Source organism: Manis javanica, chromosome 11 (assembly GCF_040802235.1).
Source record: "Manis javanica isolate MJ-LG chromosome 11, MJ_LKY, whole genome shotgun sequence".
Taxonomy (NCBI): Eukaryota; Metazoa; Chordata; class Mammalia; order Pholidota; family Manidae; genus Manis; species Manis javanica.
The window spans coordinates 40,254,410-40,272,318 of NC_133166.1; the positions used below are offsets into that span (position 1 = coordinate 40,254,410).

The 17,909-nt window shown below is 34.5% G+C and overlaps 1 protein-coding gene across 3 annotated transcripts in view; it reads left to right on the forward strand.

Moving 5' to 3' along the window:
* Positions 1 to 17,909, forward strand: part of PRMT3 (protein arginine methyltransferase 3) — a 149,842-nt gene that overhangs the window by 111,845 nt on the left and 20,088 nt on the right. For all 3 annotated transcript variants that reach the window (XR_012122640.1, XM_073216321.1, XM_073216322.1), the window contains 2 exons: positions 7,146 to 7,196; positions 7,394 to 7,481. Coding sequence is in view for 2 of the 3 variants with exons in the window: in XM_073216321.1 (XP_073072422.1) it covers positions 7,146 to 7,196; positions 7,394 to 7,481 (139 nt within the window). In the remaining variant the exon portion in view is untranslated. The remainder of the gene's footprint in view (positions 1 to 7,145; positions 7,197 to 7,393; positions 7,482 to 17,909) is intronic.

Sequence of the window (17,909 nt, forward strand, 5' to 3'; positions counted from 1 at the left end):
CTTCTGTGGCCAGCTGCCTAATTGTATCTGCTGTAACCACACGCTGTTGGAACATGATACCAATGAAGAACAGAAATGATAAATTACTCCCTGCAGGTGATAGTGATAATGATAATTTTTAATTTCCTTCTTCCTCATAAGGTCTAGTCTGATCTGATTTCATTGGCTGCCATCCTGTTAACATACCACATGATGTGTCCTCTTTAAAGAAATACTCATCATACCAAAATACATGAGAAAGCAATTATTTTTATTCCAAGTCATTGTTCTTCAAATGAGCACATATAAAATTAACTGCATCTACCTTTATGTGTATGGGTTAAAAAAGCAAAATGTGGCTTAAAACAGATTTTTAAATGATTCAATTTATAAGTGCTGTGAGTCATTTTCTTCCTTTTTGTGAAATCCACAGAGATGAATAGCTCATTTAAAAACTGTATTCTAATGTTTGAGAGTATTTAAAATGTGCAGTAAAGCTACATGCAGTAAAGCTATGTGCTTCCAAGTAGTTGTGGAGGATTCTCACCAAATGACAAGTGTAATTAAACTGCCCCAGAAATTTACTGTCTGCATGTATTTTGCTTTCAGTCTGTTTTCTTTTTTCTTCATTGTTTCTCATAGTTAGCCCTCATTCCCCCTTCTCTCAGCCTAAGGGACTTGATAACTAAAATCATTTTGACTGTGATATAATTCAGTGAAATTTTATTTATTCTTGACCTTGCCTTTACAGATTAACCCAGCTCCTACAGATATTTGATTTTAATGCTTATTTTTTCCCCCAGCAGTTCCCGTTGTCCCTGACAAGATATATATGGGGAACAAAGAGAAATTTATTCTGTGGTCAGGCCCTAACTTATCTGATCTTTTTCAAGCACATGTCAAGCTGTGTTCCAGTTATTTATTACCATTGTCTATTAGTCATCATCTTCAATTTTCTAGGGTTGTTGTTTATTCTTATGTTTGAATGACTTCCAGAGAGAATGTAAGTTCATTGAAATTAACATTTGAAAGACCTAGAAAAAGCCTGTCAAAGTGATGGTAACAAGGCAGTTAAACTGTAGTTGAAGGATGGTGGCATGTTTATCTCCAAATCAGCTGACATACTTGACTGAATGAAATGGCTTGGCAGACATAAAAACACTAATCATCGTTCAATTGGTTTATATGACTATATTTCAGTTTTTCCTAATTTCTGTGTTTAATTATTAAAGATTACTTTTCAGGGGTGGGGGGAGAAATCCTTTCCCTTTATGTGACATTCTGGGCCTTGCTTGTTTTTGAGGGAAATGCCCATTTTAAACCCAGAAATTCACTTTGGTTTTTCAGAGCAAGTGTTTTGCACTTTCTTAGTTATGTGAATGTTGTTTTATGATTAGATTATCTGCACATAATTTTTAATCACAAGTGAATTTCTTCCTGACTAATCCCTTATGCTTTTGCTTAATGGTGCTGTGGAACTTATTTTAGTATTATCCTCAACCAAACATCATTAGGAAGGTAAATATGCAATGAGGAGTTGAAGATACTGTGAAGATACTATGCATTTGAAAAGGAACTTGTAAAATAGATGTAATTTCATATTTATCTTTGTCATAGATCCCTGCCATCTTCTCATAATCAAAATTTATTTGTCTTTCATTTTTATTTTTCCTTCATATTCATCTATTTTTCTCGAGACTTATAAACTGTTTGTTTCTTGGTTACCCCAAACTATCCAGTATTTTGTACACTGTATTTTTTGGTAACCACGAAGGGTAAGTTTCTTTGATTTTTAACTAAATTTATTGATAGTTGGATTTGGGGATTAGAAGATAGTTCTAAAATGTCTTTGTATTCTCAAATTTTAAAACTTTTACTTTTTGTTGAAAATTTGTATATCAGCCTCTTCTCTTCACTAAGATCTATATTATAATTCTACAAGTGTTCTATCATATTCATATTGCCAGTCAGTGTTTCACCAGAGTTAAATATATATTTCACTCCATGTATTTTAAACATTTCAAATTCAGGTCACATTTTCTGAAAATGAATTTGTTTTCACAAAAGGTTTTAGTAGCTTGTCGGGATTTTTTTTCCACTTTCTTTTTTGGTAACATAGATTATAAGGCATACATAAAACATGTATGCCTGAAAGAATATTTGTAAAGTAAATCCCTCTCCATGAAAACCCACTTACTAAAAGCTTTCTTAATGTTTTCATTATAAGATAAATTCTAGCCGAAATAAACAGGCAAAGAGAGGCAACAAAGGGCCAGGTACTTTATTTGAACGCAATTCCTGGGCGAGGTTCACCGGTCTATGGAAATGGAGGCTGGAGAAGTCGCGCCCAGCAGGGCAGGCAGCAAGTTTTTAAAGAAGGCAGGGGGAGGGAGAGCAAAGGTATACAGTGGCCCGAGGATTGGCTCACCTAGGGTACGTGAGGGTCTCTCATTGGCCTTTAGCCAGGTACTGGAAAGTTACCACTACTATTCTAGCTTGGGGGAGGGCTCTAGTTAGGAATGTTGTCCAATCAGACTCTGAAATGTTGTCAGACTGGAACCTGTTGGTCTCTCCACCTTGTTTGGTGAGGCCTGAGCTTGTCCAGCAGGCTCACTCCTTCCCCTGGTGCCTCCAGCCTTACATTCATATAGTTTGGCAATTTCTTATTACTGCAACCATTCTATTTACATATTTTCTACTTTCTATTTTCAGTTTGCTTTTGCTATTCTATCATTGGAGAATGTTATTTTGTTGAGTTATTAGTTGAAAAAACACTAGTTGTTCTTATTTTTTCAAATTTATTTAGTTCCTATTACATGTTAGCCACTGCCCTAGCTGTTGAGGATCCGGAGATGAATGATTTGAGGGAGTCACTAAGGGAACTGACAGAAAGGTAAAACAGTTGAATTGAGTGCCTCTCCCTGCAATACTATAGGTCATTTAACTCAAATATTATTAAAAATAAATTATTATCATAGAAGCTGTTCATTTTTATGGGAAATATAAATATAGTTAAGCATAAAGAATGTGAATATTCCAAATCTGTCACCCACTTTGAATAACTTGTTAAATCTTTCCAAATACATATATATATACCCAACATTTGCATAACATATAATACATGACCATAATATACATATTATTCTTTTCACCTAATAGTGTATTGTGACTGTTTTTCCAAATCAATAAATATTTATCTTCAGGATTACTTTGAATGGCCAAATGGTATTCCAGTATATTAAAGTATTATGATTTAGTAACTGGTCACTGCTTGAAAATTTGGGCTAAAATTAACATCTTATAGCTAAATCTTTGGAAGGATACTTAGTAATTTACATAGAAAAGTTCTAAGTTTAGAATTACTGGGTCAAGTACATTACATAAACATTTTAATTGACTGCATAACATATACTTACAAAACAGTAAAGTGCATAAATCTTAAGTGTAGTTTGATAAAATTGCACAAAGTAATAGCCACTATGTATTTAGCACTCAGCTTAAAAAACATTACCAGAAACCAGGTGCCCACCATGTAAACCCTTCTGGTTTCTACCCTACTGCAAGGGTAATTCCATACAGACCTGTAACACTTACGTGAGTTTTGCTGTTTTTGAATTTTCTGTATATAAGTGGAATCAGATCATACACATTATTTTGTGTCAGACTTCTTTTTAATACGGATGTTTTATCTTTTATTATGTACTGCCAGGTTCCTTCCAGAAAAATTATTTCAGTTTCTTTTCCAACATGCATGTCACTTTCCCCACTGCCTATGGATATTATCATTATGAAAATGTTTTCTCCAATATAACCAAGGAAAATTGTATCTGGTTGTTTCAATTTACTTTTTTTTTTTTAAGTAGGTCAAGCATTGTTTTCACATGCTTAATAAATATCCTCTGGTCTTTTTTTTAAATAAATTTCCTGCTTTGTCATGTGTTAATTTCTTTTGGCCTATTGTTTTCTTAATAATTTGTAGTACCGTAATGTACAAAGGACAACTATATATATCACAAATACTTTTAAAATTCTTTGTCTTTTAATTTTGGTAATAAAGTTTAAATTTCCCTTCTATTAAGTTTCTGTTTTATGTGTGATGCTTAAAAAGCCTTCTTCACTTCCAAAATTTATAAAGACTTGTATGTATCGGTGGGATTTCACCATTCCTTCTCTTACCTACCACTACCTACACTGATCTTGGTGATTATGTATGCATACATTGAAAACCCCACCAGATGATGTTATATTTGCCTTTCATATTTTAAAGAAATTCAGAGAAAAAGGTGGTCTTTCATTTACCCAACTATTTGTCATTTTTGTTTTTCTCCTAGTATTTTTTCTTCTGATATTTTTGATAGTTTTAATGGGAGTTATTGTCCATCAACCTAAAGAACTTCTTTTAAAATACCTTCTAAAAAGTCTGTTGGCAATGAATTCTTTCAGTTTTCCATCTCTTGGAGGTGTCTTTATTTTGCCTTCATTCCTGAAGGATATTTTTGCTGGATGTAGAATTTGAAAAGGTTCTTTTTCCTGCTCTGGTATCTTTTTTTCCCCCCCATCTGCACCTCTAATTACATGCATGTTAGAGCCATAGGTCCCTGAGGGTCTGTGTATTTCACTCCATTCTTTTTTCCTAGATTGTTCAAATTAGAGAATTTCTATTGATGTATCTTCAAATTCACTGATTTTTTTTTTTTTCCTATGTCGTCTCCATCCTGCAATTCGGTCCAGGGAGTTTCCTGTTTCATGTATTGTATTTTCAGTTCTCAGATTTCCATATTTTTAAATAGTTTCTGTGTCTCTACCAAGAATTCCTATCTTTTGATTCATTTCAGGTGAATTGACCCATTTTTGGTACCTCATACCAGCGTAGTTATAATTCTTGCTTTAAAGCCTTTGTCTCATAGTACCAGCATCTGGGTATTTCAGAGTTGGCAACTGTTTTATTGTCTTTTCTTCTTATGAGTTGGATACATTTTGCTGGTTCTCTGTATGTTGAGTAATTTTGGATTGTATCCTGGATGGTTGTGTATGTTGTGTTGTGTGGACTATTGGTTATGTTATAACCATCTGGAGAATGTTGATGTTATCAGCAGTCAGCCCAGTTAAAGTCAAACATAAATTGTGTCAGTGGTGTCTGGGCAGACAGTAGTTCAAATCTCATTTCCATTCTCTAAATGGAATGGAATTTGTTTGTTATTCTGTTTTGGATCTTTCCTGCACATATGCAGTTTAGGGATCAGACTACTTATACAGGTTTTTCCAATCTCAGTTTAGTTTTTTAAGCCTTTACTTGTTCGTTTAGGTTTTTCCTAAGAGGTTATTCAGGATCCTAAGACTTGAACCAGTGATTCAGGTTTTACTTCAGTTCCCAGCCTTTGTTATGTTCGTTTGGATCTAACCCAAGCTGTGGGGTTCAGGGCTTAGGATGAGATTTGTGCAGGCATATAAGTAGGACTAGCTCTGTTAACTCTGTCCTCCCCGTATTTGTCACACATTCTCCATTTTTTTCAGAGTTGAAAATTATTAGTTGCATCTAAATGTAGTTTATTCAATGATTTAAAAGTATACTGATTACATAATAAGGCTAGCTATATTTAAGAAATGGAAGACTAAAAAATTAAAAATTTGTTGAGAACCTGCTATATAACAAACTTGTGCTGGGTAAGGGGCATAGAAATATGAGTTATTCATAGGCTTTGCTCTTAAATTGCAGTGTGATAGGGCTAGCTATAATATAATCTGGTAAGTATGGTAATAGTATTATATATAATAAGCACATTCATAGAGCAAATACTTATTGTGTACTACAGGCCAGGCACCTTTCTGGGCACTGAGATACAGTGGTGAACAAGATAAGCATACAGGAATAAATTTAAGAAAACAGTTGAATTAGTTTATGGAAGAGTATCAGGAAATCAAAAGAAAAAAGTTAATGTTTTAGAACTATTCTGAGTAACTACATGGTTTTCTAGAACAATCTGTAGCTGAGTACTGCATTACTTTATAATTATATTGGACAAAATAGAAAAAGTATTTATAGTATTTCAGGTCTCTAGGTATCTAAAGTATAATGAACCTCAAGGTTAAATATTGAGTTGGCTTGGACACAATCCATATTAACCCTACAGATCAATAAAACTTCACATTCTCAACACATGCTGTAGAGTACACAAATTTTAGTGATTTTTCAATAATTAGTGTCTGATTTTTAACACTTTATAAGCTTTATTTAATGCCAGTTTTAAAATTAGATTAAAGCTAGTCCTATTAGTAAAAGAAAAGAAGGAATGGTGTCATTTAAATTTTAAACGAAGAGAAATAAAAGTTATATATTCATTTGAATATGTTTCATTTCTTTTAGAGACTTTTTATACTATGATTGTAACTGTGAGTTACTTTGGAATCTCCTTTGGTTGTTTGTTTAAATATAAGTTTTATTTGAAAGCTAATTCTCATTTTTATTTTATTTTCAGAAAAAAATAGAACATTTAAAAATGTAATTGATCTCATCTCAAAAATATTCTTAGTGCTTTGCTTTAAAATGTGATGCAAATAGAAGAAATTAAATGAACTGGCTTTGTGGAAAATAGTGTATTTTAATTATTATTGCTGTATAACAAACCACCCCAAAACTTAGTGACTTGAAGTCAGAATCATTTAGATTACTGGTTTACAATTCTGCAATATGTACTGATCTTATTTACTAAAGACTTACCTATGAGTCATTCTGTTGCCCTCCTCTGGAGTCTCTCATGCTGCTGTGGTTGTCTGGAGGCTTGACTAGAGCTGGAGGGTCCAAGATGGTTTAATTCACTTGGTGGCAACATCTCAGTGGCAAAGTCTTGACCAGCATAGGACTTTTTCAAATCACCATCATGATCATTTTTCCTATAAAGCACAAACTGGTTACTTGATTAGCCTTGTTACCCTTATTATTATGTGTTTCTGTGGGGAAAAGCCAAATTATATTACTTTATTTTTACTTAAAACATCTTTTCCAGGAAAAATAGTGACTTGCCATAATTTAAGAGGTGTCTGGGTTTTGAAACGAAATCTTGACTTAAAACCATGTGTTATTTGCTGTGTCTTAAAAGACTGAATAATTCATTATGTCATGTAATTGATTTAATAATTATTTATAGTTTTTTGTTTTTTTTTTACAGGCAGTTGCTGGTTACTTCGATATATATTTTGAGAAGAATTGCCACTACAGGGTAAGTATCATGAGTTGTCTCAGTAAGAATTAATTATGTGAAATACATTGTATTTTATTTTGTGCCCCCAAGGTGTTTGATCATAAGCATTTTGCTGTTGTAAACAGTTGGAGCTTGTATTTGATGTAGTAGATTAATGTACCATGATATTAAAAATCTTGTACTTCATAAGATACTTTTGAACTCTACCAATGCAGGTCGTGTTCTCTACGGGCCCCCAGAGTACCAAAACACACTGGAAACAAACAATATTTCTACTGGAGAAGCCATTTTCAGTTAAAGCAGGTAAGAAAGGGAGGTGGTGGAGAAATGCCTTACTCATTCTGACATAAACAATATTCATTCATTCTGTGACCCCTTTTTATGTGTCCACTGTATTTCAAGCAATATAACAGATGCTAAGGTACAACTGCATAAATTTTAGATGGCATGTTCTTTCCTTAGAAAAGTAATTTTTAAAAAGTAATTGAAAGAAAATATATTTAGATCTAATTTATTTATGCCAGTTAAAAAATGTATTTGACATATTATCTCTTATTTTGAGTGTGACAAAATAATTATAAAAACTTTTCCTTGAACAATTACTAGTATTTACCAAGTTGCAAATATAACTAAAATTAAATATTTCCATTTCCTAAGTGACTAAAGAGAAATATCACCAACAGAGGTAAGGTATAAATTAAAGAGAATGTCATTCAGTAGTTATTGTGGTCAAAATATATTTCTCTAGAATGCTGTGACTCTACCTCCTCAGTTCTTAAAAAATCTTGCATAATGTTCATGATCTGGTCCAGTCCTACATTCCTTTGTTTTATATCTCATTGATCATTTATATAAGCATCTATAGTTCTTATATACCTACAATGCTTAGCTCCCAAAGTTAGAATTTGATGATAGAAACTTTGTTTTTTAATCTAAACTTATTACATAGAAGTCTTTTTGTCTCACCTTTACTGAAAGCCTCCTGACTGGAAAAGCTGCATGTACAACAAACTTCAGAGAAAAAATAACTCTACATCACTAGTAACTCAGAGGAAGGCTAATTAAAATTATAACACACTGTTTCTCATCCTTCATTATGGGAAAAAATTCATGAAATTTAACAGTGTTGAATTCTTGAAATAATGTGTCCAAAGGAACCTTTATACTCTTATGCTGGTAGTCTTAATTGATACAACTTAACAGAATAGTTTGACACCATCAAGTTAAGTATAGATGTATCATCCCTGCAACCACATAATTTTTTCCCTAGGCATGTATTTTCCTACACAATATCTCCCACAACCTGTGTACAGGAAGCTTCACAACAGTATGGCTTTAGAAGTGAAAATTGGAAGTAACCTTAATGTCCATCAAGAGATGATAGATAAATATATATGATAGTTGCATACAATAAAATCTCTATAGCAGGTGAAGTAAATTATATTTTATCATATAAATTATATGTCTGTCAAAGGAACATTGAGCAAAAAAAAATTGTAGTATGACTCCTACAATATACAATTTATGTGAGGTTCAAAACCGTGTAAAATAACAACACACACACACACACACACACACACACACACACACGAGTAAAAGTAAGAAGCAGCACCTGGTAATGACGACCGCTTAATTTGGCTTAGTGGTTACCTCTGTGAAGGAGAGTAGAGTTAGGGAAAGCTGCAAAGGGGTTTCATTGTCATATTATCTGAACTATTTCTTCTAAAAATTGAAGACTTGCAGAATGTTAAGATTCAAACAAAGCTGAGTGGTAAGTCCTAAGTGGTCATAATGTTATTCTCTATATGTTTAAAATATTTCATAAAATTCTAAAATAATTTTGGTTTCACTCGATGTATGAATTGAATTTAGTAGATGCAAATAAACACTATTTGACTAAAGCAGCATCTTGTCATTTTTTCACTTTGAGGTTTCAGTGCTATGACAATAAAACCTACATGGTGTCATTTTCTCTTTAGAAAATTTGAGCACAGCATAACTGAAATTTGGCACATACAAATACAAATTAAATCCTTTCACATCCTCACTGTTTTGTTTTTGTGTAGCTCTAGTATTTGGACTCATGTATGGAAACTTGAAAATGTTTTTTTCTGTAACCATTTTGTTGTCTTAATGCTAGATTTTAAAGGCAGTACTAATTCATTCATGTTTTAATCTTAAGATAGCATTTGAATTTTCTTCTGCCTAATAACAACAAAATATTATTTGATATCTAGTGGAATTTTGAAATCCTATTCTTTACCCAGTAATCCTTAGAGTAATTGATTAAGCTTTTACAGAATACTGTGAATGTGTGTGATTCTAATGTTGCCTTGTGCTCCATCTGCATCCTGTATTTCTTGGACTGCCACTTGTATCCACTTGTATTTAAGTAGTAAGGCCAATACATCACAAACTATTAGAGTCACCTAAAACAGCACAACCTGAGGAAAGATTTGAAAGGAAGATCTCAAAGTAAAAAAATGGGGTCATTCTCAGCTATGGAAAAATAAGAAAGGATTAGATAAGTGGATAAAATACTTTTTTTCCAACTCTGCTAAGTGCCTGATGGTGGTGTTGATGACTAGAAGTCAGAAGTTAGGGGCAGAGTACTGAAGAGGACAAGTTAATCAAAAAAAGAGCTCTAGAAATATACATGGCCATCCCCTTGAGTTTAGGTGAGTATTAAGATGTACATGCGTAGGATGAAAAACCTGAGATCAGGCAAAGCAGCTGGGGCAGCTGTAAGCCAGACAGTACTCAGAGTTTATACAGAGCTGTAGAATATTCAAGGCTCATCCAGTTAGAATGGGGAGTCCTTTTGGATCTATTCGGTAGAGATTCCAGAAGGACCATAGCTTAACAGTGGGCATAAACTATCCCTAGGGTAAAGGCTACTCTGCACACTCCTTAACAGAGCTTAAAAACAAGCCTTTCGAGAAAGAAAAAACAAGCCTGCAAATAGCTTTAATGACAACAGAAGGAAACACCAGTACTCAGACACTCAGCAGCATAAAATTCATGATGGCCAGCTTTCTAACATCTAATGCAGGAAAACATCGGTTGATAGAAGCAGACCCAGAAATGATGGAATTTGCATGCAAGCATGTATTATAACTACTTTTATATGAACATAGGAGAATATGAGAAGAAATTTAAAATTCAAATAGAAGAATATCTGAAGTGAAATGTCATTTGATAGAATTAATGGCAGGAGAAAAGATCAGTGAATTGTAGTTGCAGCAATAAAGTGTACCAAAAATGAAACATAGGGAGGGGAAAAAAGATTTTTTAAATGAATGTATCCACAGTAACCTTGGGAAAATTTGAAGCACTGTAACTTAAATGTGATAATAGAAGTCCCTGAAAGTAGCAGGGACAGAAAATATATTTAAAGAAATAGTAATGGCCCAGTTTTCTTACATTTGGTAATAATTTTAACCCAGATTAAAGAAACTCAGTGAATCCTAAGTGGGATCAGCACCAAAAAAAAAAACAACACCAAGACATCATAAACAAATTGCTTATAAACAGTGATACTACAAAACATATTAACATTAGTCAGAGAAAAAGAAACAAAGATACAAAGAAAAGATAACTTCAGAATACTCATCAGAAACCATGTAAACCAAACAGTAATCAAATGACATTTTAAATGTACTAAAAAATCTAGAATAAATACGTTTCAGAAATGAAGACTAAACAAAAACTTTTCCAGAAGAAAATGTTAAAAGAATTCATTGGCAGCAGTCCAACAATATAAGATATAATAAAGAAGGTTCTTCAAGTGGAAGGAAAATATCACCAAATAGAAACTTGTACCTAAAAAAAATGGAAAATGCCAGAAACAGTAAATGTGTGTGAGTATATAGAAAAGCCTTTATTTTCTCATTTTTTAATTTCTTAAAGATAATTGACTTTAAAAAAAATGGAGACATAAAGTGTATGGCAGTGATAAAGAAATTAATGAGAAAATGGAAATATATTGTGAAGTGCTTAAAATGTACACAAAGGAATTTAATGGTAAACTGTAATAAATTAAGTATGAACATTATAAACCCCAGAGCAACAGCTAAAAATTATAAAATCAATCTACAAATATAGCTAAGTAAACAAGTAGTGGATATAAAAAGGAATCCTGAAAGAAATATTCAGTTCAAAAGAAAATCTGAAAATAAACAGATGGACAAAGAGAAAACAAGTGCTATGAGGATAGACATAAATTCAAACATAGTGGTGATTATATTAAATATGAGTGGGCTATACTTCCAGCAGTGGAATATTATTCACTGCTAAAAAGAAACGAGCTATCAAGCCATGAAGAGATAGAGAGGAAACTTAAATGCATAATACTAAGTGAAAGAAGCCAATCTGAAAAGGCTACATACTGTGTGATTCGAACATGACATTCTGGAAACAGCAAAACTGTGCACACAGTGAAAACATCTGTGGTTGCCAGAGGGAGGGATACAAATAAGTAGAGCACAGAGGTTTCTTAGGACAGTGAATACAGCCTGTATGACATAATGATGGGTATTTGTCCAAACCCATATAATATGTCTATAGGTAAACTATAGACTTTTGGTGATTATGATATGTCATCAGTGTAGGTTCATCGTTGATAAAAAATGTACCCTTCTGATGAGTGATGCTGATAATAGGGGAGACTATGCATGTGTGGGGACAGAGGAATATGGGAAAATCTTTCTACATTCTCAATTTTGTTGTAAACCTAAAACTACTCTAAAAAAACAAAGTATTCAAAAAATAAATGAATGGCCTAAACATGTCGTTTAAAAGGCAGGAGTAAACTGAATAAAAGCAAGAACTAACTAAATTCTATCTACAGGAAACATTTAAATATAAAAGCACAGTAATTCCAGTTCCATATGAGATGATGTAAGCGCATTCCATCCTCTCTCTATCACTCAGCGCAGCTTTAAAACCATAATGCAATGGAAAACTTGTATGAGATCTCTGAAAAGTAAACACTATCAGGTAAATTGGAGAAGACCAGAACTCACAGTACTCCTGAAATGGTGGTAAAGTTATAATTTGTTTCCCTCCAATCCCCCAGCTTGGACACCAGACAGCATGAATCTCCAAAGAGGGTGTCAGTACAGAAAGAGCTCCCTCTAATTCTAGCATGAGGAATGGGGAAACGGTCTCTTAATTCTCAGAATGGGACAAGTCCTGTTTTCCTTTCTATATATTTTCTTCTCTTCTCTCATACCCCAGTTCCCACATAATCCCACGGTGGTAGCAGGATAACAGTGGCATCAGTGGGACGCACAGACACCTTAAACACTAAAGGATAATAAGTAACTGAGTGGATGTGTTTGAATTAATTTTTTTTTCTTATTATAAAGTGGAAGACACCCTTGCCATTTATTTTATTTTTTATTTTTTAAAAATTTTACTAAGGTATGATTGATATACACTCTTTTGAAGGTTTCACATGAAAAAGCAATGTGTTTACTACATTTACCCATATTATCAATGCAGTCACTGTCCATCAGTGCTGCAAGATTCCACAGATCCACTGTGTGCCTTCTCTGTGCTACACTGCTCTCCCCGTGATCCCCCACACCATATGTACTAAACATAATACCCCTCAGTTCCCTTCTCCCTCCCTACCCACCAGCCCTCCCACACCCCTTCTCTTTGGTAACCCCTAGTTCATTCTTGGAGTTTCTGAGTCTGCTGCCATTCTGTCCCTTCAGTTTCACTTCATTGTTATACTCCACAAATGAGGGAAATCATTTGGCATTTGTCTTTCTCCACCTGGCTTATTTCACTGAGCATAATGTCCTCCAGCTCCATCCATGTTGCAAAATGGTAGGATTTTTTCTTCCTTATGGCCGAATAGTATTCCATTGTGTATATGTACCACCTCTTCTTTATCCATTCATCTACTGATGGACACTTAGGTTGCTTCCATATCTTGGCTACTATAAAAAGTGCTGCAGTAAACATAGGGGTGCATATGTCTTTTAGAATCTGAGAAGTTGCATTCTTTGGGTAAATTCCAAGGAGTGTGATTCCAGGGTCAAATGATATTTCTATTTTGAGTTTTTTGAGGAACCTCCATATTGCTTTCCACAATGGGTGAACTAGCCTACATTCCCACCAGCAGTGTAGGAGGGTGCCCCTTTCTCCACATCCTCGCCAGCATTTGTTGTTCTTAGTCTTTTCGATGCTGGCCATCCTTACTGGTGTGAGGTGATATCTCATGGTGGTTTTTACTTGCATTTCCCTGATGATTAGTGATGTGGAGCATCTTGTCATGTGTCTGTTGGCCATCTGAATTTCTTCTTTGGAGAACTGTCTCTTCATATCCTCTATGCATTTGTTAATTGTGTTATTTGCTTTTTGGGTTTTGTGGTGTGTAAGTTCTTTATATATTTTAGATTTTAACCCCTTGTTGGATATGTCATTTACAAATATATTCTCCCATACTGTAGGATGCCTTTTTGCTGTGTTGATGATGTCCTTTGCTGTACAGAAACTTTTTAGTTTGATGTAGTCCCATGAGGTCATTTTTGCTTTTGCTTTCCTTTCTTGAGGAGATGCGTTCAGGAAGAAGTTGCTCATGCTTATACTCAGGAGATGTTTGCCTATGTTGTCTTCTAAGAGTTTTATGGTTTCATGACTTACATTCAAATCTTTAACCCATTTCAAGTTTACTTTGTGTATGGGGTTAAACAATAATCCAGTTTCATTCTCTTGCATGTAGCTGTCCAGTTTTGCCAACACCAACTGTGGAAGAGGCTGTCATTTCCCCATTGTATGTCCATGGCTCCTTTATCATATATTAATTGACCATATATGGTTGAGTTTATATCAGGGCTCTCTAGTCTGTTCCATTGGTCTATGGGCCTGTTCTTGTGCCAGTACCAAATTGTCTTGAGTACTGTGGCTTTGTAGTAGAGCTTGAAGTTGGGGAATATGATGCCCCCAGCTTTATTCTTCCTTCTCAGAATTGCATTGGCTATTCAAGGTCTTTTGTGGTTCCATATGAATTTTAGGACGATTTTCTCTAGTTCGTTGAAGAATGCTATAGGTATTTTGATAGGAATTGCATTGAATCTATAGATTGCTTCAGGCAGGATGGTCATTTTGACAATGTTAATTCTTTCCATCCATGAGCATGGGATGTGTTTCCATTTATTGGTATCTTCTTTAATTTCCCTCATGAGTGTCTTGTACTTTTCAGAGTATAGGTCTTTCACTTGGTTAGGTTTATTCCTAGGTATTTTATTCTTTTTGATGCAATTGTGAATGGAATTTTTTCCTGCTTTTTCTTTCTGCTAGTTCATTGTTAGTGTATAGGAATGCCACAGGTTTCTGTGTATTAATTTTGTATCCTGCAACTTTGCTGAATTTAGATATTAGATCTAGTAGTTTTGGAGTGGATTCTTTAGGGTTTTTTTATGTACAATATCATGTCATCTGCAAACAGGGACAGTTTAACTTCTTCCTTGCCAATCTGGATGCCTTTTATTTCTTTGTGTTGTCTGATTGCTGTGGCTAGGACCTCCAGTACTATGTTGAATAGAAGTGGGGAGAGTGGGCATCCTTGTCTTGTTCCCAATCTTAAAGGAAAAGCTTTCAGCTTCTCACTGTTAAGTATGACGTTGGCTGTCTGTTTGTCATATATGGCCTTTATTATGTTGAGGTACTTGCCCTCTATACCCATTTTGTTGAGAGTTTTTATCATGAGATGTTGAATTTTGTTGAACACCTTTTCAGCATCTATGGAGATAATCATGTGGTTTTTGTCCTTCTTTTTGTTGGTGTGGTGAATGATGCTGATGGATTTTTGAATGTTGTACCATCCTTGCATCCCTGGAATAAATCCTGCTTGATCATGATGGATGATCTTTTTAATGTATTTTTGAATTCAGTTTGCTAATATTTTGTTGAGTATTTTTGCATCTATGTTCATCAGGGATATTGGTCTGTAATGTTCTTTTTTTGTGGTGTCTTTGCCTGGTTTTGGTATTAGAGTGATGCTGGCCTCACAGAATGAGTTTGGAAGGTATCCCCTCTTCTTCTACTCTTTGGAAAACTTTAAGGAGAATCGGTATTAGATCTTCATTAAATGTTTGATTAAATTCAGCAGTGAAGCCATCTGGTCCAGGAGTTTTGTTCTTAGGTAGTTTTTTGACTGCCAATTCAATTTCATTGCTGGTAATTGGTCTGTTCAGATTTTCTGTTTCTTTCTGGGTCAGTGTTGGAAGGTTGTATTTTTCTAGAAAGTTGTTCATTTCCTCTAGGTTATCCAGTTTGTTAGCATATAATTTTTCATAGTATTCTCTAATAATTCTTTGTATTTCTGTGGTGTCCATAATGATTTTTCCTTTCTCATTCTGATTCTGTTTATGTGTGTAGACTGTCTTTTTTTCTTGATAAGTCTGGCTAGGGGTTTGTCTATTTTGTTTATTTTCTTGAAGAACCAGCTCTTGCTTACATTGATTCTTTCTATTGTTTTATTCTTGTCAATTTTATTTATTTCTGCTCTAATCTTCATTATGTCCCTCCTTTTACTGACTTTGGGCCTCATTTGTTCTTCTTTTTCTAGTTTTGTTAATTGTGAGTTTAGAGTGTTCATATGGGATTGATCTTTTTTCCTGAGGTAGACTTGTATTACAATATACTTTCCTCTTAGCACGGCTTTGGCTGCGTCCCACAGATTTTGTGGTGTTGAATTATTGTTGTCATTTGTCTCCATATATTGCTTGTTCTCTGTTTTTATTTGGTCATTGATCCATTGGTTATTTAGGAACATGTTGTAAAGCTTCCCTGTGTTTGTCGGTTTTTTCATTTTCTTTTCGTAATTTATTTCTAGTTTCATATGTTTGTGGTCTGAGAAACTGGTTGGTACAATTTCAATCTTTTTGTGTTTACAGAGGCTCTTTTTGTGGCCTAGTATGTGATCTATTCTTGAAAATGTTCCATGTGCACTTGAGAAGAATGTGTATTCTGTTGCTTTTGGGTGTAGAGTTCTGCAGATGTCTTTTAGGTCCATCTGTTCTATTGTGTTGTTCAGTGCCTCTGTCTCCTTACTTATCTTCTGTCTAGTTAATCTGTCCTTCAGAGTGAGTGGAGTGTTGAAGTCTCCTAGAATGAATGCAGTACATTCTATTTCCCCTTTTAATTCAGTTAGTATTCATTTCACATATGTGGGTGGTTCTGTGTTGGGAGCATAGATATTTATAATGGTTATATCTTCTTGTTGTATTGACCCCTTTATCATTATGTAATGTCCTTCTTTGTCTCTTGTGACTTTCTTTGTTTTGAAGTCTATTTTGTCTGATACAAGTACTGCAACTCCTGCTTTTTTCTCTCCGTTAGTTGCATGAAATATCTTTTTCCATCCCTTCACTTTTAGTCTGTGTATTTCTTTGGGTTTAAAGTGAGTCTCTTGTAGGCAGCATATAGATGGGTCTTGTTTTTTTATCCATTCAGTGACTCTGTGTCTTTTGCTTGGTGCATTCAGTCCATTTACATTTAGGGTGATTATCAATAGGTATGTACTTATTGCCATTGCAGACTTTAGATTCGTGGTTATCAAAGTTTCAAGGTTAACTTCCTTACTATCTAAGAATCTAACTTAACTCACTTAATAAGCTGTTACAAACACAATCTAAAGGTTCTTTTCTTTTTCTCCTCCTTTTTCTTCCTCCTCCATTCTTTGTATATCAGGTATCATATTCTGTATTCTTTGTCTATCCCTTGATTGACTTTGGGGATAATTTAGTTTTGCCTTTACTTAGTAATTAGCTGTTCTACTTTCTTTACTGTGGTTTTATTACCTGTGGTGACAGCTATTAAACCTTAGGAACACTTCCATCTATAGCTGTCCCTCCAAAATAGACTGTAGAGATGGTTTGTGGGAGATAAATTCTCTCAGCTTTTGCTTATCTGAAAATTGTTTAATCCCTCCTTCAAATTTAAATGATAATTTGCCAGATAAAGTAATCTTGTTTCCAGGCCCTTCTGCTTCATTGTATGTGATCTTATTTCTCTCTCTGGCTGCTTTTAACAGTCTGTCCTTATCCTTGATCTTTTCCATTTTAATTACTATGTGTCTTGGTGTTGTCTTCCTTGGATCCCTTGTTTTGGGAGATCTGTGGATCTCCATGGCCTGAGAGGCTATCTCCTTCCCCAGATTAGGAAAGTTTTCAGCAATTACCTCCTCAAAGACACTTTCTATCCCTTTCACTCTCTCTTCTTCTGGCACTCCTATAATGCGAATATTGTTATGTTTGGATTGGTCACACAGTTTTCTCAGTATTCTTTCTTTCTTCAAGATCCTTTTTTCTCTCTGCCTCAGCTTCTTTGTGTTCCTCTTCTCTAGTTCTATTTCATTTATCATCTCCTCCACCATATCGAAGCTGCTTTTAATACCCTCCATTGTGCTCTTCAATGACTGGATCTCCAACCAGAATTCATTCCTGAGTTCTTGGGTGTCTTTCCGTACTCCATTAGCATGTTGATGATTTTTATTTTGAACTCCCTTTCAGGAAGAGTCATAAGGTCGATGTCATCTTTCTCAGGGGTTATATTAATTTTACTCTGGACCAGGTTCCTTTGGCATTTCATATTTGTATACGGCCCCTTCTAGTGTCCAGAAGCTCTACTCTCTGAAACTCCTCAGCCCCTGAAGCAATGTCGAAGGGTTGCAGGGGAGTTGTGTTGGTGCCTGGTGGGAGGAAAGAGCTGTTT